The sequence below is a fragment of the Brassica napus genome, chromosome A9 (assembly GCF_020379485.1).
Source record: "Brassica napus cultivar Da-Ae chromosome A9, Da-Ae, whole genome shotgun sequence".
Classification (NCBI taxonomy): Eukaryota; Viridiplantae; Streptophyta; class Magnoliopsida; order Brassicales; family Brassicaceae; genus Brassica; species Brassica napus.
The window spans coordinates 14,156,537-14,183,832 of record NC_063442.1 but is presented as its reverse complement, the minus strand read 5'-3'; the positions used below and the strand labels follow the sequence as shown (position 1 = coordinate 14,183,832).

At 34.6% G+C, this 27,296-nt stretch overlaps 4 protein-coding genes and 1 long non-coding RNA gene across 6 annotated transcripts; 2 read left to right on the top strand and 3 right to left on the bottom strand.

Moving 5' to 3' along the window:
- The first annotated feature begins 40 nt into the window (after window positions 1–40).
- On the top strand, window positions 41–2,380 carry LOC125578273. Of its 2 annotated transcripts, XR_007316366.1 has the most exons (4): window positions 41–788; window positions 888–994; window positions 1,151–1,236; window positions 1,344–2,380. It is a non-coding gene; the product is annotated as an uncharacterized LOC125578273 (long non-coding RNA). The 2 variants fall into 2 exon arrangements; XR_007316367.1 differs by having other exon boundaries at window positions 888–1,236.
- An 18,209-nt stretch (window positions 2,381–20,589) lies between these two features.
- LOC125578077 (glutamic acid-rich protein-like) lies at window positions 20,590–21,055 on the bottom strand. Its single transcript, XM_048740362.1, has 2 exons — window positions 21,002–21,055; window positions 20,590–20,913 (listed from the first exon to the last, which is right to left on the bottom strand). The coding sequence occupies exons 1-2, from the start codon at window positions 21,053–21,055 to the stop codon at window positions 20,590–20,592; spliced, it is 378 nt and encodes a 125-aa protein (XP_048596319.1).
- A 5-nt stretch (window positions 21,056–21,060) lies between these two features.
- On the bottom strand, window positions 21,061–22,175 carry LOC125578076 (uncharacterized protein At3g43530-like). Its single transcript, XM_048740361.1, has 4 exons — window positions 21,924–22,175; window positions 21,688–21,849; window positions 21,516–21,612; window positions 21,061–21,461 (listed from the first exon to the last, which is right to left on the bottom strand). The coding sequence occupies exons 1-4, from the start codon at window positions 22,173–22,175 to the stop codon at window positions 21,061–21,063; spliced, it is 912 nt and encodes a 303-aa protein (XP_048596318.1).
- Window positions 22,176–23,825: 1,650 nt separating this feature from the next.
- Window positions 23,826–25,232, top strand: LOC125578271 (60S ribosomal protein L11-1). Its single transcript, XM_048740647.1, has 5 exons — window positions 23,826–24,026; window positions 24,102–24,209; window positions 24,347–24,389; window positions 24,458–24,653; window positions 24,890–25,232. The coding sequence occupies exons 1-5, from the start codon at window positions 24,024–24,026 to the stop codon at window positions 25,086–25,088; spliced, it is 549 nt and encodes a 182-aa protein (XP_048596604.1). The 5' UTR covers window positions 23,826–24,023; the 3' UTR covers window positions 25,089–25,232.
- A 593-nt stretch (window positions 25,233–25,825) lies between these two features.
- Window positions 25,826–27,295, bottom strand: LOC111201000 (receptor-like protein 51). The gene has a single exon (XM_022692773.2). The coding sequence runs from the start codon at window positions 27,293–27,295 to the stop codon at window positions 26,027–26,029; it is 1,269 nt and encodes a 422-aa protein (XP_022548494.2). The 3' UTR covers window positions 25,826–26,026.
- Between the last annotated feature and the right edge of the window lies 1 nt (window position 27,296).

Below are 27,296 nucleotides of genomic sequence, written 5' to 3'. Positions count from 1 at the left end.
CATTTTTCTTATTGAATGCTATTTTGTGACAAAAATTTAAAAGATCTATTTGAGAGAATTGCCCTACAATATAAGAAAAAATAAATAATAAATAAATATACAATATGAGAAAAGAAAAACTATATCAAACATTTATCAGAAAGATGTATCGTTTTCTAATTTTTTCTAAGGAAATATATATTCACATAAACATACAATTGAGAATTTGTTGTTGTTCATAATACAACGTTCAAAAAAATAACTACATGGTTAACATTTGAAAATAAAAATAGCCCTGCGCGTAGCGCGGATTAACTTCTAGTCTTTATATATATAATACAGTTTACTCTTTCCTAAGGCATGCCACATGGGATTCCATGTCATCAATTAGGTGCAGAAGAGCGCGACACGTGTCACTTAAACTAAACGCTGAGTTTCATTTATTCTGGTGTCTATTCCGTTTGGGCTTTAGTGTGTATTCGGGCTAAATGAAACCCAACCCGGATAAAGAGTAACTCCAGTTGTTATGGAAACGCGTTGTTTCTGATTTAGGGTTCAACACGTTCTTCATCGAGAGCTAAGCTCAACCTAAGGTTTCCATGGCGTTGTTTCATCTTCTTCCTAACAATCCGAAGAGCTATCAGTTACAGATTCATCCTCTTAAATCCACCATCCACGTTCTACATGTTCTTTCATCTTCTTCCTAACAATCCCAAAAGCTATACAGATTCATCCTCTTAAATCCACCATCCACGATCTACCTTGAATGTGATCTTCACGCAAGGCCGTGGAACCTTGACTATAAAAAGGTAACCTTTCCTACTATGAGAACCATCTCTTCATTCCATTTGTTTAAACTTATTTTCTGTAAATTGGCTAAAGCAACAATTTTTATTTTCGATTTGAAGACCGGACGCATACGACACAGTAGGAGGAGGAAAGCGGTAGCAATGGAGGAGAGGAGGATCAAGGAAATGAAGGACCAGCCGTGTCCGGTTTGAATCCGGTTGTTATTGTAATTTTCCCGTCCTTTAAAACTCATGTTCATCATTATTTTGAACACACATGGTGATTAGATTCATATTTATCAAAATTATTCTTTTTGTATCATATATTTCCTCTTTGCAATATGATTTGAATCTGTTGTTTATTATTATTTTTCTCGTTCCAGTGTTCATTGTCTTCCCATTTACAAGCGACTGGGTTATATGTTTTACTTAAAACTCTCGGGTTCACTTAAAACTTCATTATATTCAGGTTCCTGGTCTCCACCTTTTGCTTCTATATATCCAATTGTCACCCTTTGGAAACCAAACCCTACACTTACTGTTTGTCCCACTTAACACAAGCTTCTGACCGTGCAGCTCCATGTGCCTGTCAAGTTCTTTCTTTTGTTTAAGGCGGAGACCGCCGAAGGTGCAGAGATGTATAAGGTCATCAAAGAGACTACTAATCACCGTAGGGTGAAGTTCACAGATTTATAATGTGGTCTGGTGGGTGCTCTGTAGAGTTGTGTTGTATCAGCTGAAGTTTAGCTGCTTGGTGGAGCTTCTTTGGGTGTGATAAAGCTGTGAGATCTAGAAGAAACAAAGAGTTAGTTGATAAATTTCATGTGCTCCTTTTGAAGAGTTGTTTCTCCTTATTGTCAAATGTGGATTATGGGTATTTCTTTCGTACATATCTATCATTTACTTTAAATTAATGAGGTCCACCATTTTGAATCTTGCTTTTGCAGTGCGTTGGTTAAAGATTTTGTTGTAAGCTTGCAAACCACTATTGCAACTAAACTATAGAGGATATGAAATATGGCCAGGACGAGCAACAAAATGTTAAGTTGGTGCAATCCTTTCAAAGTTAACATGGTAACATGGAGAGAGTAGCTTTTGAAGGAACACAGATCATGATAACGTATGTTTCTCCAAATGTGATTTAATAAGGAAATGAATCCCATAATCGATTACCAATTATATTATTTTTTTTAAAACCCAAATCAAGCTTTGACAAAATAACAATCGTCACCTACTAGCTTTGATTTTCTCTAAGGCCTTAAGATGGCAGTTTTTCTGCTTCTTCCATAACCACTAAGAAGAAAATATGAAAGGTTCATCAGCATTGACTCTTTGAACAAGAAAAAGAGGAAAGTTAATTATAAAGGACATTGGCGAGTCTTTAAAGAACCTTTCAAGGAGATCCTGTTTATCAACCTATGTATTGGCCAATTCCATGACGGTTATCCACCTAGAAATTTCTGATCATCACTGAATCACTGTTTCTCATATGGCTTTTCGCCATAGCTTAAGAAAAAAAAATTAGCAAATAAATAAAATTTTAGTGAAAAGTAATCCAAACTATATATATAACATGCAAAAAAAAAAATTAAAAAATTTAAAAAAAGTTATAAGAACAACACAAAAAAGGAAAACATCAAGAACAAAAGCTATTATGCAATTTAGTCAACCACAACAATATCTGCTCTCAATATCATATCATATATGCAAAGATCACATGTAACTAAATTAGTAACTAAAAAATTATCAAACCAAACTTAGCTAAGTTAAAATTTCCGCTCAAAGCTAAAAATTGACATATTTATATTTTATTGCAGAGAATTCATGGTAAAATATGTTGCACAAGATCTCTATGAGACTTTCAGCTAAGGCGAAATTAAGCTCTTTATAAGTTATCTTCTTCTTGAAATGTTGCGTGAATTAGACTCTTCAATCAGTTCAAGAGATTCTCTTTAGACTGATTATAAATACATCTCTCATTCAACAAGTTATATTTCTTTTGGTTGGCCCTGCAATTTACAGTATCTCTTTTTCCTTTCAGTTTTCTTGAATGCTTAAACCTCAAAGCAAAGCTCAATATATACACCATAGCCAAGATAAGTCGCAAATCAATGCTAGGAGTGACTGGAGTCTAGGGAATGCACAATCATGTGATATGTAGAGCTGTTCTATCAACAAAAGACAATGAACATCAGTGAAATCAAACTAAATAGTCAGTTTTAGATTGTTGTAAGGGTAAGTGTTCTTTTATGTTTAATAAAGTGACCACCCGAATCTAGAAATCAATGAACATTGATGAATATGATGCTTGCAACTCTCTATTCTGTTATAGTTTCTCTTATTTACTGCTGCAAGTCCCATGCTATACACGAGTTTAGTACCAAAGCTCTTCATCCATGGAGAAGGTTAAAGTATGCAACAATCTATTCAGGTTTGTTGTGTGATTTTCTAAATTTCTAAAAATTGATTTAACAAAAGAATGGAGAGACTGGGGTGAAGAGGTGATACTATTCCATAGCATGCCACATTTTGCAATAACATGTTAGATCACATTTTAGCTCTACTTTGTTCTCAATATTAAATGAAATTTTTTCATCAACACAGTAGCTAATGCGTGGAAAACAGGTTTGGCTACAAGGTTTTTAAGCAGTTGACTTTTATTTATTTTTATATTCTTCGGTTAGAGTAAATTATCAGCTTGGGGATTTTCTAAAAAGTTACAATTTTGTTAAGGCCATTGCAAATTAGTAGACATTAATTTACAAGAAATAATTTTATTCAATAATAAAATACAATCAATATACAATAATCTAATTATGTATGATAAAATTATTGAAAGAATTATATTTTATAAGTTAGTCAGTAATATTTATTTCAAAAATTCTGATCAAAGTAATGGGTAACTTCATTTTCATACATAATATATAAGATTCTAATAAACATGTATACATATAAATAGTAACAATAGTTTCATATCACGTAAACCCCCAAGAAAAGGTAGAAAATTTTCTTTATATCACGTAAATCATTAGTTTTATAAGTAAATAATTATATTTTAAAATTTTATTATAATTAAACAAGTTTATAATTTACAAAATGAAGAATAGAATTTATAATTTACAAAATGAAGAATAGAATAGATAGATAAAATTGCTGTAAAATAATTATATAACTCAATTCTATTTTAACTTAAAATTAAAATAAATTTGTACTATTAATTTTATTCGCGTGCCCGCCCGTAGGGCGGGATTACCCTAATAACATTATAAGCAGATGTTTGCAGTATATAATAAGACACATGCAAATTTCAATAATTAGATGTTTGCAGTATTTTAATAACTTGCAATTTTCTTTTCTCCTCAGAGTGACAATACTATTCGATGCATGTACTTTTTTTGTGTCAACCATTCGATGCATGTACAACTTTGAATAATGGCACACTGGGACGACAATATTTTTTTTACCTTCTAATTATTATTACTAGAAGCATTGATTCTTTGGACAGAGTTTTTGTTTCATCTTAATATTTATTAGGGTTATTATTATTATGAATTTTGCGTTTTAGATTAATCATTGTTTTTAAAATTTTTTTATTGTTATAGGGTTAGAGTTTTGATGATGAATTATGTATGCACTGTTCTCCACTCATGAAAGACTAAACTGTGTTAGTAATGTGATTGATATAGTTCGTGGTGTTGTTTGTTGTATCAATGAAACTTATTGTTTGTTTGTCTTTTTAATTTGTTACTTGTATTATTGAGATTACATAAATTATATTAAAGTTGTTTAGAGCCTTTTGTTTCTGGATATTTAGTTGTGTAAGTTGTGTGTATTAACTAATAAAATTTTTTTATTATTATTATGTTAGTTATATGTTTTTTTAACTTGTTGTTTTTACCGGATTTTTAAAATAAATACATGAATACTTGTAGAAATAACTATAAAATGGATAACAATTAGTATTTGGGCCTTAATGGGGTTTAACCGAATATATGTATTTCTCATAAAAAGACAGTAGCATTGGCCTGTTGACATTGAGCATATAAACTATTTTCATAAGACAAGATGAGTGAGCAGGTGGAGATGTTGTTGCCGTCTTTGTATCTGTTGGGATTGTTTCTTGTATCTCCTGGTGTGGCTGTGTTTGTTTCTCGTTTATTTGGTGGCAATATGTAAACAAAAATCATTGTCAGCTGTATTTATCAGAATTTGTAACTTACTCTACTTTTTTGTTTAGATAATTTCACTGATCTTAGTTGTCTTCTTCGTAAGCATCTGCGCAAGTAAGTTTGTAAATTTTTAAATAGCTGACCGTGTAGTTTGTATTTGTTTAGCTGGCTTAATGTATGTATCGTTAAGTTTTAGTTGAGTTGATTGGTTTGGTATATTTGTTTTAAAGTTTATTTATAAGCTTAGACAAAAAGAGAGATGATCATTAATGATTCGTCTTTTTAGGATTCTAGTTTTTGGTGTTTTGATTGTTTGGGTTATTGTGGTTTCTTTTAAGCTGTAAAATAAAGATTTGTGCAAAATTAGATTGATAAGTAAGGGAGATAAATAGACGACCACAGATCTTGGATGTGAAATATTTTTGATTATTGACGTGAGCACAATATAGACAGTAATATAAAGGAAATTATGTGTTGATTGTTTCTTATGGATCAATGAGGAGACGGATAATGACTCGAGTTATTTCCTTGGCGAGGTCAGAACCCTGGACATAACAGATTTGCCCAACCACATCTGCGAGTTTAAATATCATTTATGATATGAGACATAATATAAACCAAGATGCAATATGATAATGTATATGGGAGTTCTAGGTTTGTGTTCACAATCACTTGGAGATTGTCGAACATTCTAATCTTGACTGGAGTTTGATCTCAGGAGCATTCGTGATGACTTCATCAATAATGGTTAGTGAGATGAAATGAATGAGGAATGGATGATCAGTTGTCTTGTACATGCTTGAGCACCCAACAACCTCAAAACGACCGACTTTCACAATGGAATCTGCTTTCAAAGATGACTTGTAATGATTAGTGCGTCCGATGGGAATAAACCCATGAATCACGGAATCTGCAAATAATATTATTCAACAAAGAATCAGAAAATCAATTAAAAGAATTTTGTTAAATAAGTGTGATAGATCAAATATTAACTTACCTTTTTATCAAGGAAGAGAACCGTGATTCCTACAAACTCCATGTCTTTTTTGAAGTTCAGAGAATCCCAGAAGCGGAAGAAGCCAGAGGCTATGCTCTGACTACTATGACCATGACGGAGAGATTCGAATGTTGAGTGACGGACGCCGGGACACCGGTTTGAGGAACTGGAGAGGCAGAAAAAAACATTTTTTAGAAGATGGTTAAAGCTAAGAGGAATCAATGAGTTTTGTGGAGATGCAGATTGGGTTCATCAAAGATAAGAATCATATATATAGAGTTTACAGAGGGGCTACAAATCAGGAACATTTATGATCAAGCGATTTAAGATGGGGACATGAAGAGTTCACCGGTGAAAAAATAGATTACGAACAAACACACGGCGCAACTTTATAACTCAGACTTGTTTGAGACAATGATGAAAAGAACCAAAACTCATGTTAAACGATAAAAGTTTACAATATGAAAAAACTATAATTGTTGCAAAATTGAGATTTTTTTCATATAACATGATGAATCTCATTTAAAAATGAAACTCATAATACACTTGTAGGATCGACCCTCAGAGGAAGCTGAAGAAGCAATTAGGTTCGGTCATCAATGTACAAAGTATCATTTAGCTTAGTGGTACAAATGTTGGTGGTATAAATGTTAGTGGTATAAATGTTGGTGTTTATATTTCAACAACCTGAGTTCGAGCCATGGATTTGACACTTTTCACACTTTTTAAAAGTAGAGCCCACAAACGCTGACGTGGCGCGCTGTGGAGTGAACAAAAACTCAACTATTATAATATGTATTTTTATTTAAAGGGCCAAAGCCCAAAAGAAAATGTCCATCATACAAGCTACATATCACCACAATCCGAAAGCCCAAACAAAGGTATGGGAAAAGCTAAACCTTATAGCTAAAAGCCCAACAACAGCTAAAAGCCCAACTACCTAAACAGCCCAAAAGTAAGACCCACCATTTGACCTAACACATCGAGATTATTGCGTGAGTGGGACACATGTTTAACCCTCAAACAACGAGGAACATGTGTCTTAATGGCCTCTACGTCTTCACTATAGAGATTCGGCACAGGAGAAACTGACCGGCGATTCACTTGACACACCGAAACCACCATGACAGACTAATGCCACCACCAAAAACGAATCGGGAACGAGCCATTCCACCCTGAACAACATACACGACTTTTCGAACCTTGATGAATCTACGAAACTGACGAAGGAAATTTAACCGCCTACGATCGATCCTTATCCCCGATTAACTTGCATGCGCCACATACATCCGAATGGGGAAGAAGAAAAATCAGAGGTTTAAATCGAAAGGCAAGAGAATCAAAGAAGTTTTGGTTCGTAGATCAATAAGAAACAGTAGATTCTCCCTGGAACAAACCGGCGATAGAGATGTTAAAGAATCCATCTCTCCCGGAATTAAAAAGCCGGTGAAACCGAAGCTATTAAAGCCATCGTTTCCCAGAGCCAGAGTCGGACCACCACCAAAGAGAAAAGTAGCGCAGGAGTTCAAACTTTAACCAAAAAAGATATCGAAGAGGCTGTTTCTCTTTCTAGATTTTTTTTTCTTTTTTTCCAGAAATAATTTTCACTGGGACGAACAAATAGTTAGAGAAATTGATATTGGTGTGTTAACCTGGCAGTAATATGTTGTCTCTCGACAAGTCAGATATGATAAGATTCCATTAGCTTTTTATAATCTAAATAGATTTCTTCTTTATTTTTTATAGTGAGTTAGGTAATATAGCCAGAAAGAAATTTGTTGGAGTGTCTAATGCGATGTATACGGATAATTAATATACTCGAGCCCGTGAAACATGTCACTCTTGACACTTGGTACCGTGGCATACACTTTAGTATTTTTTGGTAAACTAGGGGTGGGCATTTCGGTTTAGTTTCGGGTTCGGTTTGGGTTCGGTTTGGTTTGGGTAATTTGGGTTTTATAAAACTCAAACCAATTAAAACCAAAGTAGCTTTGGTTTGGGTTCGGTTTGGGTTTAATTCGGTTCGGTTCAATTCGGTTTGGTTTAGATTTAGTTCGGTTTACATTATTATGGTCTAGTTTGGTTCGGTGTAGTTCGGGTTGGTTATAAAATATGAAGGCATCAGTTTTATAATTTTATTAAAAAATAATCAACTCATAAACGATAGAGTGAGAATATAAAAACTTATGCTACATGATTTTATATATAATAGTATTATTTGAATCGTATTTATAATTTTTTTTTAAAGATATGAAAGTTATGAAAAAATGAAAAATGAAACTTTAACTAAAATTTGCAATATGTTAATACATATATATATATATATATATCATATATATATTTACTATATATATATTGGATTATCGGTTTGGTTCGGTTTGGTTCGGTTTAAACCCAAACCAAACCAAACCGTTCGGATTGAGTAAAACATGAACCAATTGGGTTACATAAAGAGCACGGTTTGGTTTGGTTCGGTTTAACTTCGGTTTGGTTGGTTCGGTTCGGTTCGGTTTGGGTTTTTTGTCCACCCCTAGGTAAAACCTTGAAAATACAAGTTTTAAAATGAGAGATATCATTTTGAAAGACAAGAGAAACTATGAGAAGATAACTTGTTATTCATATGTTGTTACGTACAAGGTTATATAAACAAGTTACAGACACAAGATAACTATCAATCTCCTCGTCCTTATCTCTAACTATAACCACAATATTCTCTCCAATATACTCTCCTACGGATATATCGGTTCTAGACCTCTAGAACCTTAATACTCCCCCTCAAGTTGGAGCGTGTGGATTGCACACTCCTAACTTGGACAACAAGTAATGAAATGCAGAGCTTCCCAATGCTTTTGTTAGAATATCCGCCAGCTGCTCGTTGGTCCTTACGTGCCTCGTTGCTATCAGCTTAGCTTTTACTGCATCTCTCACACTATGACAATCCTTCTCTACATGTTTCGTACGCTCGTGGAACACCGGGTTCGCAGCAATGTAGATAGCTAACTTGCTATCACAGTACAAGTCCATTGGACTATCATGTTTTACTCCAAGATCAGCAAGCAACCTCTTCAACCACTTCAACTCCTTCAACGCATCAGACATTACTCTATATTCGGACTCAGCTGAAGAGTGAGAAACCGTATCCTGTTTCTTGGTTCTCCACGCCACCGGCGAGTTTCCCAACAACACTACGTAAGCTGAGAGTGATCTCCTCGTTAACGGACATCCGCACCAATCAGAATCACAAAACGCGCGTATCTGCAAGTCACTATCAGCTCTAAGCATAATACCCTGACCTGGACTTCCCTTCAAGTAGCGTATGACTCTCATCGCAGCATTCCAATGCTCCTCCCGTGGCTGATGCATCACTTGCGACAGTACATGCACACAATAACTCAAGTCCGGTCGAGTAATAGTCAAATACACCAGTCTACCTACTATCCGACGGAACCGCACGGGATCTTTACAGAGTGGACTTCTCTGCTCTCCTTGTTCTTCTCGCAGAAGCTTGTGGTTCACTTCCATCGGAGTAGACACAGGTTTACTCGCAAGCAAACCAACCTCATTTATAATATCCAGTGCATACTTCCTCTGAGACAAAAACATCCCCTCGGGTCCTCTCGCAATTTCTATGCCCAGAAAATACTTTGCTCTTCCAAGGTCTTTCATGAGAAAACACTTACTCATATACTTCTTGAATCTCTCCAATATTTCAAGATCATTTCCTGCTACAATCAGGTCGTCCACATAAATAAGAACACGCACACAGCTTCCATCTTTCTCATAACAAAACAGAGAGTAATCTTCGTAGGATTGTACGAAACCAAAGCTCTTTAAAGCCTCCGTCAACTTCTCAAACCAGCACCTTGGAGCCTGTTTTAGTCCATACAAAGATTTTCTCAATCTACATACCTTTCCTGGTTCATCAGAATGAAACCCTGGTGGCAATCTCATGTATACTTCTTCCTCCAAATCTCCATGAAGAAACGCATTACTCACATCCATCTGGTGCACCTCCCAGTTCTTTGCCACTGCAACCTCCAGTAGTGTGCGTACCGTATCCATCTTCGCAACAGGCGCAAAGGTTTCCTCATAGTCCACACCTTCCACCTGATGATTACCACAACACACCAGCCTCGCCTTGTTTCTCTCTACTGTTCCATCTGCGTTGTACTTGATTGTAAACACCCATTTACTTCCAATTGCTTTTTTTCCTGCAGGAAGATCCACCACATCCCATGTACGATTCAACTCAAGAGCATGAACTTCCCCTTTCACGGCCTTGTTCCATCTCTTATCTGCAAAGGCCTCTTTGTAATTTTTAGGTATCACCCCAGCACTAACGGCTGCGAGAAAGGCCTTGTGGTTATCTGAGAATTGATCATCAGATACAAAATCAGTAATGGGATAAAGTACTTGTGTCTTACCTGGCACCGCCGAGGAGACATCTGATCGCAGGCCGGTGATGGTGTCATGTTTATCAGAACCGACTTGTGCATTGTAGACTACATAATCTTGTAGTTTGACTGATGGAACTGTCTTTCTATGTCCACGTCCAAGAGCCTCTTCTGTCGCAGTCTGATCACTAACTTGCGGTGTTACTTCCTGCACTTGTATGTGCGGCTCAGCTTCTGTTCTCTGAGCCACCTCCGTATCAGCAGTAGCTACTTCACCAGCAGTATCGGCCGTGACTACCTCTCCAACAGTATCAGCAGTGATTACTTCACTGCTCCCCCTTACGGAGTAAATTTCATCATCACACACAGACATCATCTGCGGCACCATATCAGTCTCAGCTACTTCCTTTTCTGCATAAGGATAACACTCCTCATCAAATACCACATCCCTAGAGACAAAGAACTCATTCTTCTCCATGTCATACACCTTCCATCCCTTCTTTCCAAAAGGGTAACCAACAAAAACACATCTCTTACTCCGTATTCCAAACTTGTCTTTGTCTCTTCTTGCTTGATGCACAAAGCACAAGCACCCGAATGTCTTCACCTCTCCATACGATGGTGGCTTCCCGTACAAGCACTCATACGGCGTCTTTCCATTCAGTACTTTCGTCGGCGTCCTGTTTATGAGATAAGCTGCTGTTAGAACGCTCTCTCCCCAAAACCGAACAGGAAGACTAGCCTGAAAGAGTAGCGAGCGCGCGACATTGAGTATATGCCTATGCTTTCTCTCTACGCGCCCGTTCTGCTGAGGAGTGCTCACACAAGATGTCTGATGAACTATTCCTTTCTCTGCAAAGTAGTTCGACAAGCACATAAACTCTGTCCCATTATCACTCCTCACCGTCTTGACCAGTTTACCAAACTGTCGATGTGTAAGACTGAGGAAATTCGGCAACACTTTCTTTACCTCACTTTTCTCAAGCAGTAGATGGATCCATACAGCTCTTGAAAAATCATCTACAATTGTGAGAAAGTATACTGCCCCACACGAAGAAGATACACGATAGGGTCCCCAAAGATCAACATGAATCAAATCAAATGGAGCTAAACTTTTATTAAGACTTTCTGAAAACACTTCTCTTGTTTGTTTAGACTGAAAACAAATATCGCATCCACCAAACTTGTTTGGGACGTCTTTAACACCAGATACAAAAGGTAAAAAACTCAAAACACCATAAGCAGGATGTCCTAGACGACGATGCCACACAGCCTGATCCTCTGAAGCTTTAACTCTGTGACCCCTCGCCACTGTTACATCCCGATAAACATAGACACCATCTTTAACTTCACCGGCTCCAATCAGAGTCCTCGTAAAACGGTCCTGCAAAATACACAAAGTATCTGTGAATACAGCCAAGCAACCAGTTTGTCTCAGTAACTTCGCAACAGATAACAAAGTACAATTCAAATTTGGAACAAATAAGACATGATCCAATTTCAACTTTGCGGACAAACGCAGACAACCACTTTTAGTAGCCATAACCTGGCTTCCATCCGCAAAGCTCACTGGACAAGGGACTATATGTTGAACATCAACTAACAACAACAAGTCCCCTGTCATGTGATGCGACGCGCCAGTATCAATGATAACCTCACCAGTTTGTACCATACCATTCAACCGATCCGGGATTGGAGACGGCTTCTGACGTTCGAGCAATGATGTGAGAGACGCCCATTGTTCAGGAGTCAACTGTGGAACTGATGATCCTTGACTACTGGCAGAGTTTCCAGCTTGAACCGCATTAGCTCGTGTGGAGTTTGATCTTCCTCTGCCACCTCTTCCTCTGCCACCTCTTCCATTTGCCTGATTTCTTTCTGTAAACCACTCAGGGAATCCAATGAGCTGCCAACATTCCTTCTTCTCGTGTCCAGCTCTGCCACAGTTGCTACACACTGTCAAGGAACGACTCTTTGCAACCGCAGCCATCGCCACACTCACGGTTTGATCATCATCTCCTTCTCGCTGAACACTTTTCATCGTAAAACCCACTGGCGCCTCCTTCGACTCAAGGCGTGTGCTCCCCAATCTCTTTTCTTCTCGGATCACTCTTTGATAAGCAGAGTTAAGGTCTGGCAATGGTTCCATTTGAATGATATTTGTGACAACATTGCTGAACCGTGAATCATCCAAACCCATTAGGAACTGGTGAACCTTCTCTGCTTCATACTCCTTTGCATAGATCTCTCCTGCTGCACACGTACAAGTCGGAATAGGCTTGCAGTTCAACAACTCTTCCCATTTTTCGACAATTTTCCAAAGTAATCCATCACACCGGAACCGTCTTGTTTACACGAAGCAAGCTCGGCTTTGAGTTGATGAACACGTACGGCACTCCCCACAGAGAAGCGCTTCTTAAGATCTGACCACATCTTGCAGGCATCCGGAGAGAAAGGCACGGTTGACCTGATCACCGGAGAAATAGAAGCCCTGATCCAACCCACTATCATTGAGTTAGCCGTCCTCCACATCTCAGCTTCCGTCGGCTTCTCCTTCTCATCTGGAATCTTCAAACTTCCATTCACAAATCCAATCTTACGTTTAGCACACAGTGCATTCTCCAGCTCCAGCGCCCACTCGGAATAATTCTCTCCGTTCAAGATCACAGACGTGATCGACGTACCAGGATTGTCCGAGGGCGCCAGATAATATGGAGACATCCTACTCTCGAGCGTAACCCCTGATGAACTCACCAGTTCTTTACTGTCACCCATATTTCTTCTTGTCTATGAACGAAACAAATTTCAAGCCTTGTGTGGCTCTGATACCATGAAAGACAAGAGAAACTATGAGAAGATAACTTGTTATTCATATGTTGTTACGTACAAGGTTATATACACAAGTTACAGACACAAGATAACTATCAATCTCCTCGTCCTTATCTCTAACTATAACCACAATATTCTCTCCAATATACTCTCCTACGGATATATCGGTTCTAGACCTCTAGAACCTTAACACAAACCAATTAAAACCAAAGTAGCTTTGGTTTGGGTTCGGTTTGGGTTTAATTCGGTTCGGTTCAATTCGGTTTGGTTTAGATTTAGTTCGGTTTACATTATTATGGTCTAGTTTGGTTCGGTGTATTTCGGGTTGGTTATAAAATATGAAGGCATCAGTTTTATAATTTTATTAAAAAATAATCAACTCATAAACGATAGAGTGAGAATATAAAAACTTATGCTACATGATTTTATATATAATAGTATTATTTGAATCGTATTTATAATTTTTTTTTAAAGATATGAAAGTTATGAAAAAATGAAAAATGAAACTTTAACTAAAATTTGCAATATGTTAATACATATATATATATATATATCATATATATATTTACTATATATATATTGGATTATCGGTTTGGTTCGGTTTGGTTCGGTTTAAACCCAAACCAAACCAAACCGTTCGGATTGAGTAAAACATGAACCAATTGGGTTACATAAAGAGCACGGTTTGGTTTGGTTCGGTTTAACTTCGGTTTGGTTGGTTCGGTTCGGTTCGCTTTGGGTTTTTTGTCCACCCCTAGGTAAAACCTTGAAAATACAAGTTTTAAAATGAGAGATATCATTTTGTTATTCGAAATTGATTTTGGTTTTTAATGAATCTCGTTTTCAGCAATACCAAAGTGTGAAGCTCCCATTTTTCAATTCAATCTTTGTTGAAGACGGGTGTGGTATACTAAACTCACAACAACCCCACATCAGGTTTGGCTCCAGAATTCTGAGAAAAAAAGAATCTAGAAAGAAAAATTAGAGATAGCCATCTCACATAATTTTGAGCTTTACCCATTGTCTTACTCACTTGTTTCCCAGCTTATTTGTTTCCAGCTCGTATTTTTTCTTAGCTTTAATAAAATTACTAGATTTTGACCCGTGCTTAAAAAGCGCGGGTTTATTTTTAAAATTAAATAAATTCTTCTTATAAAATTTTTATATAAGATATTTTATAGGTTTGGGTACATTTACCCGGGGGCACTGAATCATATCAAACTAAAAAAAAATTAAGTTGAATTTCATAAATAACCGAGCATATTATATATCTTTGGAACCGAAAAATAGAAACCGAACTAAGAACCAAATGAGTAATTAAATTTTTAAAATACAAATTTATTTTATTAGATTTATGGCATTTTTGGCAGATGATAGTCACATTTATTAACAAAACAAATCTAAGGATATATCCACTTAGCATATTCTCAATATATTCTTTAGGCGAGATGCGTTTGTTAAGAATTTTCTTTTAAAATTTTAAATTTTAAATTTGTGTTTAGCAACAAAGCTTATTGTAACCAGACTATTCGAAGTTAAGATTTAAAAAAATGCGATTACCAAGGTCGATAACAAAAAACATTGTAACAATGGTGTATGTGTATGAAGTTAATTGTACATCGTATAACAATATATGTGATGAATAATGTGGTATGGTCGTCTAAGTAATGCTGTTTTAGGTTTTGAATAAGTGATTTAGGTACTGAGTTATAAGTTTTTTTTTGTTTCGGGAAGAGAAGACATGTCAAGCATCGTGTTTGTTTTGTATAAGCTATTGTGTCTATGGTTGATTTTTTTCATTTACTTCAAATAGAAGTATATAATGGTAGGTTTATAAGATCTAAAACAATGGCAGATTATGGTATCAAGCAAGCAGGTTTATATCGTATAAGTTGTGGTGTAGGTGACAGGTTTTAAAAGTCAAAAGTGGATCAAAAATTTATATAGTTTTGTAGTTGATGGTATATGAATATTTTTAAAAATGTTCAGTTATAAAATTGTGTAGCCGATTTGATGGTTACAGTGAAAGCCGGAGACATTAGTAGTGTTTAATACTGGTCACATATTGTTATAAAATATAGGGGAAGACCAAAATCTAATAAAAGGAAAACGTGCAAACAACTTTTATAAGTAGATTTTTTAGGACTCCTTCCCTTTTAATAGTACTAGGGATTAACCCGGGCTACGCCTGGGATTTTTTATTTTTTTCTAATTTAAATTGTTAAATCATTTATATTTAGGTTATGATATATATTTATATAAATGTTAAGATACATGTCATAATTAAAATTTGTTTTTAAACTTTAACACGTTCAATTAACATATTTTTTACTATTTAAATATGTTTTTGTAATTTTGTTGGCTATCTATTTATCATATTTAGCAAAACTATATGTTGAGTGTTGGAATAAATGTTTTAGATATTTAATTAAACTGAAGAATATTTTTGGATCGACCACATGCTCAATAATCGATTGATCCGTAAAAAGATGGTCGATCTCCTTGGCCATGTAAGTACAATTTTAGCAAAAATATCTTTGATTTTCAAATATTAAGTTTATAACTATTCTTTTGAATATTGTTTATGTAAATATTTTTTGTGATGTTTGAATTTGTGATGTTCGTATACTTAACCTAGATGATATTGATGTTTAACAATTTATTGTTTTCTGAAAATAGAAAATAATGATATATCAAAACGTATCTAATACTTGTTAAATGATAGTATAATGTAAATTACATTCATTATTTGAAAATAACCATTTGTTGTTTTTATTTTTTTTTAAATCAGAAATTATTTTTATTTAAAAACATTATTCATATATAATATAATAGTTTAAGTTTGGAAGATTAATCTATATATATAAATTATGTATATTTTTTAAAAAATAATTTAAGATATTATATATTGAGTAACTAAATAAAAGCTGAATTTCTTATCTTGAAAATCAAATATTTATATTTTTGTCTTCACGTTAGACTCACCAATCCATCATAGTGTGAGGTTGATGTTGATGTTATAATGAGTTTTATAGGAACTTTCTTGATGTAAAACTATACATTTTTATTTTTTTTTGTTTAATATGGTATTTCTATTTTAATATAATTTACTACCATTTTAAGATAGATGTACATTTTAAGATAGATGCTTAAATCTTAATGTTCTTTTTCTATTTTTTAAAATGTTTATTTCCATTTCTTAAATTTTTTTACGTAATATCTATATTTTATATTTTAAAATAGATATTTAAATCTTAATGTACTTTTTCCATTTTTTCAAATTGTGTATTAACTTATATTATATATTTTACATTTTAAGATAGATGTTTAATGCTTAATGAACTTTTTCCATTTTTTAAAAAAAGTTGTGTATTTACTTATTATTATATAGATAATTCATATATTATATATTTACATTATTTACTTATTATTTATTGATAATTCATATATTATATATATTTAATGCTTAATGTTTATTTCCACTTCATGACTTTTTATTTACTTAATATCTCTATTTTACATTTTAAGATAGATGTTTAAATCTTAATGTACGTTTTCCTTTTTTTTTTAAATTGTATATTTCCATTTGTTATACTTTCTATTTACGTAATATCTATATTTTAAATTTTAAGATATATTTTTAAATCTTAATGTAATTTTCCATTTTTTAAATTGGGTATTTACTTATATTATATATTTACTTATGATTTATTTTTCTTTATATTGTGTATTTCTATTTCTTATACTTTCTATTTACTAATAATTTTATATTTTAAGATAGATTTACATTTTAAGATAGATATTTAAATACTAATGTACTTCTTCCATTTTTTTAAATTGTGTATTTCCTTTTCTTATACTTTCTATTTGGGTAATATCTATATTTTACATTTTAAGATAGATGTTTAAATCTTAATATACTTTTTCCATTGTTTTTAAGTTGTGTATTTCTTTTTCTTATAGTTTATATTTACTTAATATCCATATTTTACATTTTAAGATAGATGTTTAAATCTTAATGTATTTTTCCATTTTTAATGTAAAACGGCAATGTTTAATACAAGAACTTGGACAAATAGTCAAATAGTTATATTTATGTTTTTTTTTTCTTTTTTATATAAAATGGTAATGTTACATTATGAAGATAAGCCATTTCTTTTAGTGAAAATGATAATCTTACATATGTTTAATGTAGTTTTTTTTTTATGTTGTATGTTTAAATATTATTGTTATTTTTAAATGTAAAATGGTAATCTTACATATGCTTAATGTATTATTTCCATTTTTTATGTTGTATGTTTACATATTATTTATTATTTTCTAAATTATATATGGAGATAAACCGTCTTTTTTTTAGTGAAAAATGGTATTTTACATATGTTTAATGTAGTTTTTCCATTTTTATGTTGTATGTTTACATTTTATTTTTTAAAAATAAAAATGTAAAATGATAATCTTACATATGTTTAATGTAGTATTTCCATTTTTTATGTTGTATTTTTACATATATTTATTATTTGCAAAATTATATAGAATGTTTTTTGTTTTTTTTATAAAACGGTAATGTTACATTATGAAGATAAACCGTCTTTTTTTTTTAAGTGAAAAATGATAATCTTACATATTTTTAATGTAGTTTTTTCATTTTTTATGCTGTATGTTTACATATTATTTATAATTTTCGAAAATTAGTAATATTAAAATGTAAAACTATATTTTATGCCACGTGTCATCTTTCGGAAGAAGTTTTTTTTGCTGATGTGGACGCTCTATGGAGCCTTAAAAGGTCAATTTTATTAGTATTTTTTTTATAAAACGGTAATGTTACATTATGGAGATAAACCGTCTTTTTTTTTTAAGTGAAAAATGGTAATCTTACATATCTTTAATGTAGTTTTTTCATTTTTTATGCTGTATGTTTACATATTATTTATAATTTTCGAAAATTAGTAATATTAAAATGTAAAACTATATTTTATGCCACGTGTCATCTTTCGGGAGAAGTTTTTTTGCTGATGTGGACGCTCTATGGAGCCTCAAAAGGTCCCTTTTATTAGTATAGATTGATATGGGTAAGGTATTGTTCGTTTGTTCATTTGTTCATTCATGTGATTTATATAGGGCAAATTTGATGTTTATTTAATACAATTAAAATAATATTCAAATGGATCACCTAAATGAATTTTAAAGTTTAGCTTAATTTTTTTATCACAATGAAGGTGTGAGTATTCATGGCGTGCTTAATTCGATCCTAATTTATAAAGGATCAAAATAACTAATTTAAAAATTGAAACAAATCTTTTTAAAATGTAATATCACAATATTATATATTCTTTTCAAAACCATAAATCATGATCTATACTATTATTTGCAAAGTAATTTTTTGCAATGCAGCTTTCACGTTAAAAGTTAAAATGGTTAATATCGTAAATACTCTTACTGAATAAAATATAAAAATTAGCCAAAAAAAGAATTTCAAATTTATTTGATTAGATAAATTATTAAAATTAATAACAGAAAGATATATCCAAAATATGAAAAATACATTTTAAAATAAAAAATAATTTCTAGATATTGTTTTGTTATCCAAAATTATGTTTTAATAAAAAAAATCAAGAAATCAAAAATAGAAAGACATAACCAAATATGAATCAAGTAAAATTTTAATTTTATATAACTGAAAATAGAATATCGAGTGATTTCTAAAATTTATTTAGTAAAAATGAATATAATGCACAAAGAGATTTTTCCAAGTGATTTTTCGCAATGAAAATATCCCGTTAAAATTATAGTGGTTAATCTCGTCTATACCCTTAATGAATAAATATAAATTAGCTGAAACTAAAAAAAAAAGGGTTTAAAATTTATTTGATTAGATCTATTATTAAAATTAATAACAGTAAGATATATCCAAAATATGAAAATACATTTTAAAATAAAAAAAAATTTCTATATATTGTGTTGTTATCCAAAAATATGTTTAAAAAAAAATTAAGAAATCAAAAATAGAAACACATAACCAAATATGAATCAAGTAAAATTCTTAATTTTATATAATTGAAAAGAGAATATCGAGTGATTTCTAAAATTTATTTAGTAAAAATGAATATAATGCACAAAGAGATTTTTGCGAAGTGATTTTTCGCAACGAAGATCTCTCGTTAAAGTTATAGTGGTTAATATCATTTACACCTTTAATGAATAAATATAAATTAGCCAAAAATAAAAAAAAAAGATTTAAAACTTATTTGATTAAATCTATTATTAAAGTTAATAACTATAAGATATATCCAAAATATAAAAAATATATTTTAAAATAAATAGATAATTTCTATAGAGTGTGTTGTTGTACAAAATATATCTTTTTAAAAAAAAGTTGATAAATCAAAAATAGAAAACACACAACTAAATATGAATCAAACAAAATTCTTAATTTCATATCGAGTGATTTCTAAAATTTATTTAGTAATAATGAATATAATGTATAAAGAGATTTAAAAAAAAAACATAATATGTAATAGTTTTCAAATAAAATCATAGATAATAAACCCAGTAATAATATTTATATATTTTAGTGTTTTACATGTGTTTACTAGTTTTTGGTATATCTTTTTTTAGTGTTTTTTGGGCATCATAAACCTGGTAAATATAGTTATCCATCTTACTCATTTTTGGGTATAGTAACACTTGTAAACTTATTTTTCCAAACCTGTTGCAACACACCAAGATTTAAGCATTCAAATACATTTTACTACCAAGTTTTAAACAAGTTTTAAACATAAAATCATAAATACATAAGCTTAAGGCTTTGTTTTATGCTTCTTCCCCTCCGTGAAAGGAGTCTGCACCCACTGTGATTTCCTCTTTGGTCTGCCACTCTTCTTAGGTACAGCAACAGCGGCATTCTCCTTGCACCTATGCATGATCCAAGGACTCGGTGCTTCCTTGTAAACGACCATGATCCACCTTTGCTTTTCTTCCTCAGTATATTCCTCAAAAACTTTCCCAGCCTGTTCCTTGACAACTTCTCCAGTCTGTTCTTCAACAACTTCACGGTCTCTTCCTCTTTTTTTTTTCTCTTCTTCCACAACTTTCTCCCTGCTTTTTTCCACTGTTTCCACAGCCCGTTCCTTGACAACTTTCCCAGTCTGTTATTCAACAACTTTTTCAGCCTCTTCCTCTTTTTTCTCTTCTTCCGCAACTCTTTCCGTGATTTTTTCCTCTGTTTCCACAGCCTCTCCCTTTTTTTCTCTTCTTCCACAACTTTCTCACATTTTCAGGTTCTTCCTCCATAGGCCTTGTCACTAGTCTCCTTGCAGCCATTGCCTTAGTCATACCACGTGGTGGTGTTAGAGTTTCATCGGTTATATTCGTCTCAACCCGAGACTCATTGTGATCATATTTGGGAGTTCCCTCTGTCGGAGTTCCTTTTTCTATCTCTGCCTCTCGAGCCTCAAATTCCACCTCATCAGTCTCACTTTTCTCCTTTTCTTTCTCTCTGATTTCAGACTCTCTCTCTTCAACTTCTTCTTCTTGATCTTCTTTCCCTTCAACGCTTGATCGTCTTCGCCTTCAGCCTCAAATTCCACCACTTTTTCTTCAACTTTCTCATCATCCTCACTGTTCTCCTTCTCTTTCTCACTGGTTTTAGCCTCTTTTTCTTCACTTTCTTCTTCATCATGTTTCCCTCCAACCTCTTCTTCATCCGCTTCTTCAGTTTCCTTCCACAGTTTATCAGCTTGTGCTTTACTTCTCTCCTTCAATTGAACTCATCAGTCTCATTCTCACTCTCACTGTCTTCCTTGTCTTGCTCATCAGGTTCGATATTTTCCTTCTCTTTCTCACCCTTTTGCTGAGCATTGTCATCAGCCTCTTTCTCTTCACCTTCTTCTTCATCATTGTTTTCATTTTTTTCTCGCAGCCTCTTGCTCAACATTAGCTTTGTCCTTCTCTTCATGTGTATTGCAGTCCCACTGTCGAAAATCCATGTCTTCATCAGGACTCGGCTCCATCTTACTCTCAATAGAAGTTAGCATGTCTTCTATTTTCTTAGTCCTTCTTCTCAAAAGTCGCTGGTTCTTTTTAATATCACTCATCCTTGAGCCTAGAGACTCTAGCTTTGTCTCCATCGTTACGTGAAGTCCAACAAATCCTTCTCCCATGAACTCCAAAATCCTCTCTTCCATACCTTGCAACCTCGAATCTAAACTAGAATTAGAGGATGATCCTTCTGCAAACGTCACCTTTTCTTTGTCTTTCTTTTTTGGCAACACTCCTCGTGCAGCTTGATCTAACTCATATAGCTCTTTCCACCAAATATTCTTTTGCTTCACATTTAACCAGTAGTTCTAATTATCACTTGGGCTGCCCTGGCGGTCATACTCTCGTTCCTCATCAATGATACGAGCCAGCATAATTTGCTCACCAATAGTTGGAACTAACACACTATTGATAACCTTAAAATAAAACAATAAGTTAGATCAGTTAAATTATCAGTTCTACTAGCTTCTACTATAACTATATACATGTACCTTTGTGTCCCCAACCGCAGCATATATGTCTTCCAAAGGATAACCCCTAACACTGGACTTTGTAAACCGGCTCGTGTACATCCTTGGACAGTCTTCACTAGCATCGTCTGAATAGATTCTAAACGTTTTCTCCAGATCCAGAATACACTCAAAAGCCAGAACCTAGTATATCCATTGTCACAGTGTCAGATTTCAATTATATAACAACTAAAAATCTACTAAACTATATGCTTTACCTCTAAAGGAATTATGAAACACTCTTTCACTTCACCCTTCAGATGGTTCATCATGTGCTTAATCTCCTTTATTGCATCCTCAAATGTTAGACAACCCCATGGAAATGATCTGCAAGCATCTAAATCGTCCATCATCCTTAATATGAAGATGTCTAAATGTCCATCATCCTTCAGCTTTCCTCTGATAACCCAACCAAGAAAAAACAAGACGGTCATCTTCAATCTATCTGGACACGGAGGCATAGACAACATCTTCTGCATCACATCACTGATGGTGATCTTCTTTCTGTCATGGAAGAAATAATCCACAAACTTATAACCCCCCAACTTCTCCTAGTTTGGTGGATAATCACCGCAGTCTAAGGCAGAGATGAGGGCATGCTCCCTCATAGAATAGCGGATGGGTACACCATTAATCGCAAACCATGCAACATCATCTTCTGGAGTACAGATGGTGCGCAAGAGTAACATCCACATCCCCTGGAGCTTCAGGTTATCTTCATCTGGCATGTGGAAGAAATGTCGAAACTGAGAATGGCTTGTGAACCATTCAGACTCAGGGTTACCCTTGATGAGTTTTACTGTCTTGGTCACAAAACACTTAGTTTGTATCTTGGAACTCTTGGGGAACTCACTGCTTTTGAAGTAGAACTCAAGAGGTTGCATTGGTTGCATTTCCTGCAATCAAAATACATTTATACATGTTAGTAATGCTAGTAATACAAGAAGTACTAGTAGTACTACTAACAATGAATACAAAATATATACCTCTCTCTCTCTCTCGGACCCCTCCCTTTCGGACTCATCTGAGGCTGAGAGCGATTCTACACTCGGTGCTCTCACTGGCTCTCCCACTGGCCTACTCTTCTTACTCCTACTCTTCTTAGTCTTCTTACTTCTCTTGTGAACTCTCGGTTCCGGCTTTTTTGCAATTGAGTCCGGTTTTCGGATTCTAAGAGATTGACGACGCCTTTCATTGGCGTCTCCCTTTTGATTTCCCTTCATAACTTTCATGTACAAGACATTACAACACTTAATCACTCTAATTTCAAACCGCAAAACAACAACACAACATCAACTAAGTTTCTCCAATACAATTTTATTAACAAATATTAAATCTAAACGCACAAAAACATAAGACACATTCAAAGTTTACACTCAATCACTCTAAATTCAATTTTATCACTCAAATCGGAAACACACAAAAAACACATCAGTCTACATACAGATTCGATGTAGTATATACCTAAACAATAGATTTACCAAGTTTTTATCCAATTTCAAAGCCAATATCTAAACATAAGACACATTCAAAGTTGATCCCAAATTTATTTTCAAATCTCCATACAAATTCGACTAAATAACAACCAAATAAAGGGAAACTAATCACTTACCACAAGGAACGAAGATGGAGCCTCGATTTCGACAAAGAAGGAAGAAGAAACAAAGCGGTCTAGACTTTAGGGTTTCAGACAAGAGAGACAAAGAGATAGTTGAGACACGAACGAACAAGAAAGAACGAAGATGGATTTTCAAATTAGATGGAGAACGAACAAGGAAGAACGAAGACGGATACTCTAGGGTTTCAATCTTCGATTTTGCAATAGAGAGTGTCGAGAGGGGAGAGACGACGAAATGATTGAAATTTGGGGAAGAGAATGAGTTGAGTAATGCAAAACGACATCGTTTTGGTTTAGCTGGGTCGGGTTTAAGGGTTTTTTTTGTGTGGGTCGGATCTTTCTGATTGGATCTTGTAAATATCTAATTTATGTTAAGGGTAGTCATTAGCCACTTTTTCTATTTAAAAAATAATGAAAAAGAAATTATATTATGATAAAGGGATAAATGGGGATTTTTTTGGGGGTATGGGATACATGGAGTTAATCTCCGATTTGGTCATTGGTGAAGGATATTTCAGATTTTGTGTGTTTGAAATAAGTAAGAAGGCCATCCATATATGCCTAAGATTACGTCATGTCCATGGGCTTTGTACAGTTAGGCCCATTATAGTTCGAGAAACCCTAGTTCCGTCCCATAAAACTCATTTCTCTTTCACCCTCGACGCAGTTTTGACTCCGCAACACTCTTCTACTCCTTGAAATGGTACTTTCCTCTCTTTATCGATTTGACCCGTAGATTGTTTCCAGTGACGTTATTTTCGGGTTTCTACGAATGTAGGCGTCAGAGAAGAAGCTCTCGAACCCCATGAGGGACATTAAGGTCCAGAAGCTTGTTCTAAACATCTCCGTTGGTGAAAGTGGTGATCGTCTCACCCGTGCCTCAAAGGTCCTTTTTTTTTCAAAAAGAAAATTGAAATAAAAAATCTTTACTTTACCAACTGTAATGGGTCTAAGGATTTTAGGAAACTTGTGAACGTGTTTGTGTGGGTGTGTGTCTGAATCGTTGTGTTTGGTCACTAATAGGTTTTGGAACAGCTCAGTGGACAAACCCCTGTTTTCTCAAAGGGTATGAGAATTTAAACTTCTTATAATTTAATTTTTTTTTTAAGTTTTTGTTAAGACTTTTCGTTACAGCGAGGTACACTGTGAGGTCTTTTGGTATTAGGCGTAACGAAAAGATTGCGTGCTACGTCACTGTTAGAGGTGACAAGGCAATGCAGCTTCTTGAGAGTGGCTTGAAAGTCAAGGAGTATGAGCTTCTTAGGAGGAACTTTAGTGACACTGGTTGCTTTGGATTCGGTATCCAAGAGCACATTGATCTTGGTATCAAGTAAGTCTATTTTTTTGGTAATTTGAATTACATTGATACTTGCTTGATTAAGTGCAAATTGATCGGCTTATGTATTAAGGTCTTTCAGTATAATGATAGGTTTGGATTTGATAATATATGACGACTTTACTGGGTTTGGTCTTGACTGGTTTCTTTGTGTTTGTTTTTGACTTTTTTTTTTTTTTTTTTTTTTTTGTGTGATATTCTTCTCATTTTTCTTCACTTTGTGCATTTAGGTATGATCCATCTACTGGTATCTACGGAATGGACTTCTATGTTGTTCTTGAACGTCCAGGATACCGTGTGGCACGTCGTCGTAGATGCAAGGCTCGTGTTGGTATCCAACACAGAGTGACTAAGGATGATGCAATGAAATGGTTCCAAGTCAAGTATGAAGGAGTTATCCTCAACAAGTCTCAGAACATCACCGGCTAAAAAGATTTTTGTTGATTTTAGCTTTGTTTCGAGTTGTTTATCTTTTAAAGAGTTCTGGATGCTAAAGACCTCTTTGTTGTAGTAAAACCTTTTGTGACGTCTGTGGTAGTATCTAAAATCTTCGAAAGAACCTTGGTGATATGATTTTTTTTGTTTTTTCTTTTCTTGAATTTTTATGTTTTAATTACAACCATCTCCTTTGACTTTATGCTGAACAATCCCCACAGCAAAATAAACAATTACTTTCGATCTTGTCGAAATTTTTCAAGGATGTCTCTTTAAGCATCTTTAGGCTGTAATAAGCCTCAAAATTTGGTTCACAAAGAGAGAGATACCAACCTGAAAAGTCTTTAGCAAAGCTTGTCATGATAGTGTTGTAGCTTCGAAGGCAAGAATTGAAAGAATCATAGCCACTTTTGTTCACATACTCAATTCACTCCATTTTCACAGCTTTTGCTGTATTCTCTAATCATTTATTTGCAGTCCATATTTTTGGCAAGTGTAATAAGTAGTAATCTAGTATTAATTTTTTTCAATCATTTTTAAGAAGAATGGTTACTCTAAGAAAGAAATGATGTGAATAACAATTATTATTTGAATTCTCACATTCATATCTACTTTTTTTGTCTTTTCCACTCATTTCTTGGTCAGTGAATTTTTGACAAATGTTATTAATAACAGGTAACCAGTAAAAACAAAATTTTGTATGAGAACAACATTACAACTAATTGTTCAAACAACCGAAAATATACACTTGAGATCTCATAAAATCATAAAATCACAATTCAAAATTTGGTGGGAATGAGAGAAACATAATCATAACTTCCCCATTCACAAACTGAATTGTAAAACAATTACAAAAGCAACAAATAAGAAAAAAGAAAGAAAAAGATTACAAAATAAGAATCCAAAACCGGAGATGTACCGGTTTTGACTGGCTATTTCGAAAGAAGACTCCATTTAGTGAGAAGGATGAGGAAGACGATGAAGAAGACAAGCGAAGAAAGAGCAATGGCGACACCAAGCACAACCTTGTTAGTAGACCCATGTTTCTCTTCTTTCTTATCTCCATCTCCATCTCCATCGTTGTCGTCGTAATCATCCTCCTCCTCCTTCTGCTTCTGCTTCTGCGGCGGAGATGATAACGGCAAACCGTATTTATCACACGGAGCAATACCAAGATTCAGTTTCCAAGACAGAAGAGTGTTGTTATAGCACAGACCACTGTTCCCTCTAACTTGGAAAAACTCGAGATTTTTAATGAAGGTTTCGTTAAATGGTAAGACTCCATGGAAGGAGTTGTCAGCCAGGTTCAAGTGTCTGAGACTCTTCATCCCGGAGAAGAAGCTCGGAACGACACCGTTTAGCCGGTTCCCGCTTAGATCCAAATGCGTCAGCTGAGAAAGCGACGGGACCGAACTTGGGACTGGGCCTGAGAATCTGTTCGAAGCCAATGACAAGTTTTTAAGCAATGTCAAGTCTCCGATCTTGTTAGGTATCTCGCCGGAGAGGGAGTTACGAGATAAGTTTAACGACTTGAGGCCTGTGAGGAGAGTGATCGAAGGCCTTAGTGGGCCTGTGAGTATGTTGTTCGATAGGTCCATGTAAGTGAGGTTGGAGTGAAACGCTTTCGGGATTTTTCCGGGGAGGTTGGCGGATGAGATCGTGAGGGATGTGATGTTGCGCATGTTTCCGAGGACGACGTAGAGACCAGAGGCTGAGACTGGGACTGAGAAGATGCTGAGGCGAGTGAGGTTGACGAGGCGGGCGAGGTAGACGCCGGAGAGGCCGTGGTGACGGTGGAAGGAGGAGACGGCGGAGAAGGAGCGGAGGGAGATTGGGAGGTGTTTTGGAGGAGAGAGAGAAGGGCAGTTGAGGAAGGAGAGGGAGAGGAGTGAGGTGGAGAGAGGTTTTAGGGTTTTTGAGGGGAGGGAGAGTGAGGAGGAGCAGTTTGCGAAGGAGAGAGAGGTTACGCGGCGGAAAGGAGAAGCGTCGTCGCAAGTTATGGTGGTTGAGGAGTGGTTGCTGCAGGGATCTTTGGTTGTTGTGAGGATTTTGAGAGCTTTGAACTGTTTTGGGTCTAGTGGAGAAGATGAAGAGACGGTGGCTATTAGGAGGAGGAGGAGGAAGAGGTGAAACAGCGGTTGCGATTGAGGCGGCTTCATAGTGAAAGAAAGATCGGTGCATTTGAAGAGGTCTTGTGACATG

Coding starts and splice junctions, on each gene's coding strand:
- LOC125578077 (XM_048740362.1), bottom strand. CDS start 21,055: ATGATGAAGAAGAAGGTGAAGAGAAAGAGGCTGATGACAATGCTCAGC. Junction 20,914..21,001: donor TGACAATGCTCAGCAAAAGG/GTGAGAAAGAGA, acceptor GTTCAATTGAAG/GAGAGAAGTAAAGCACAAGC.
- LOC125578076 (XM_048740361.1), bottom strand. CDS start 22,175: ATGTTGTCTATGCCTCCGTGTCCAGATAGATTGAAGATGACCGTCTTG. Junction 21,850..21,923: donor GTTTCATAATTCCTTTAGAG/GTAAAGCATATA, acceptor TGGATATACTAG/GTTCTGGCTTTTGAGTGTAT. Junction 21,613..21,687: donor CTGCGGTTGGGGACACAAAG/GTACATGTATAT, acceptor TTTTATTTTAAG/GTTATCAATAGTGTGTTAGT.
- LOC125578271 (XM_048740647.1), top strand. Junction 24,210..24,346: donor GTCTCACCCGTGCCTCAAAG/GTCCTTTTTTTT, acceptor GGTCACTAATAG/GTTTTGGAACAGCTCAGTGG. Junction 24,654..24,889: donor CACATTGATCTTGGTATCAA/GTAAGTCTATTT, acceptor TTGTGCATTTAG/GTATGATCCATCTACTGGTA.
- LOC111201000 (XM_022692773.2), bottom strand. CDS start 27,295: ATGTCACAAGACCTCTTCAAATGCACCGATCTTTCTTTCACTATGAAG.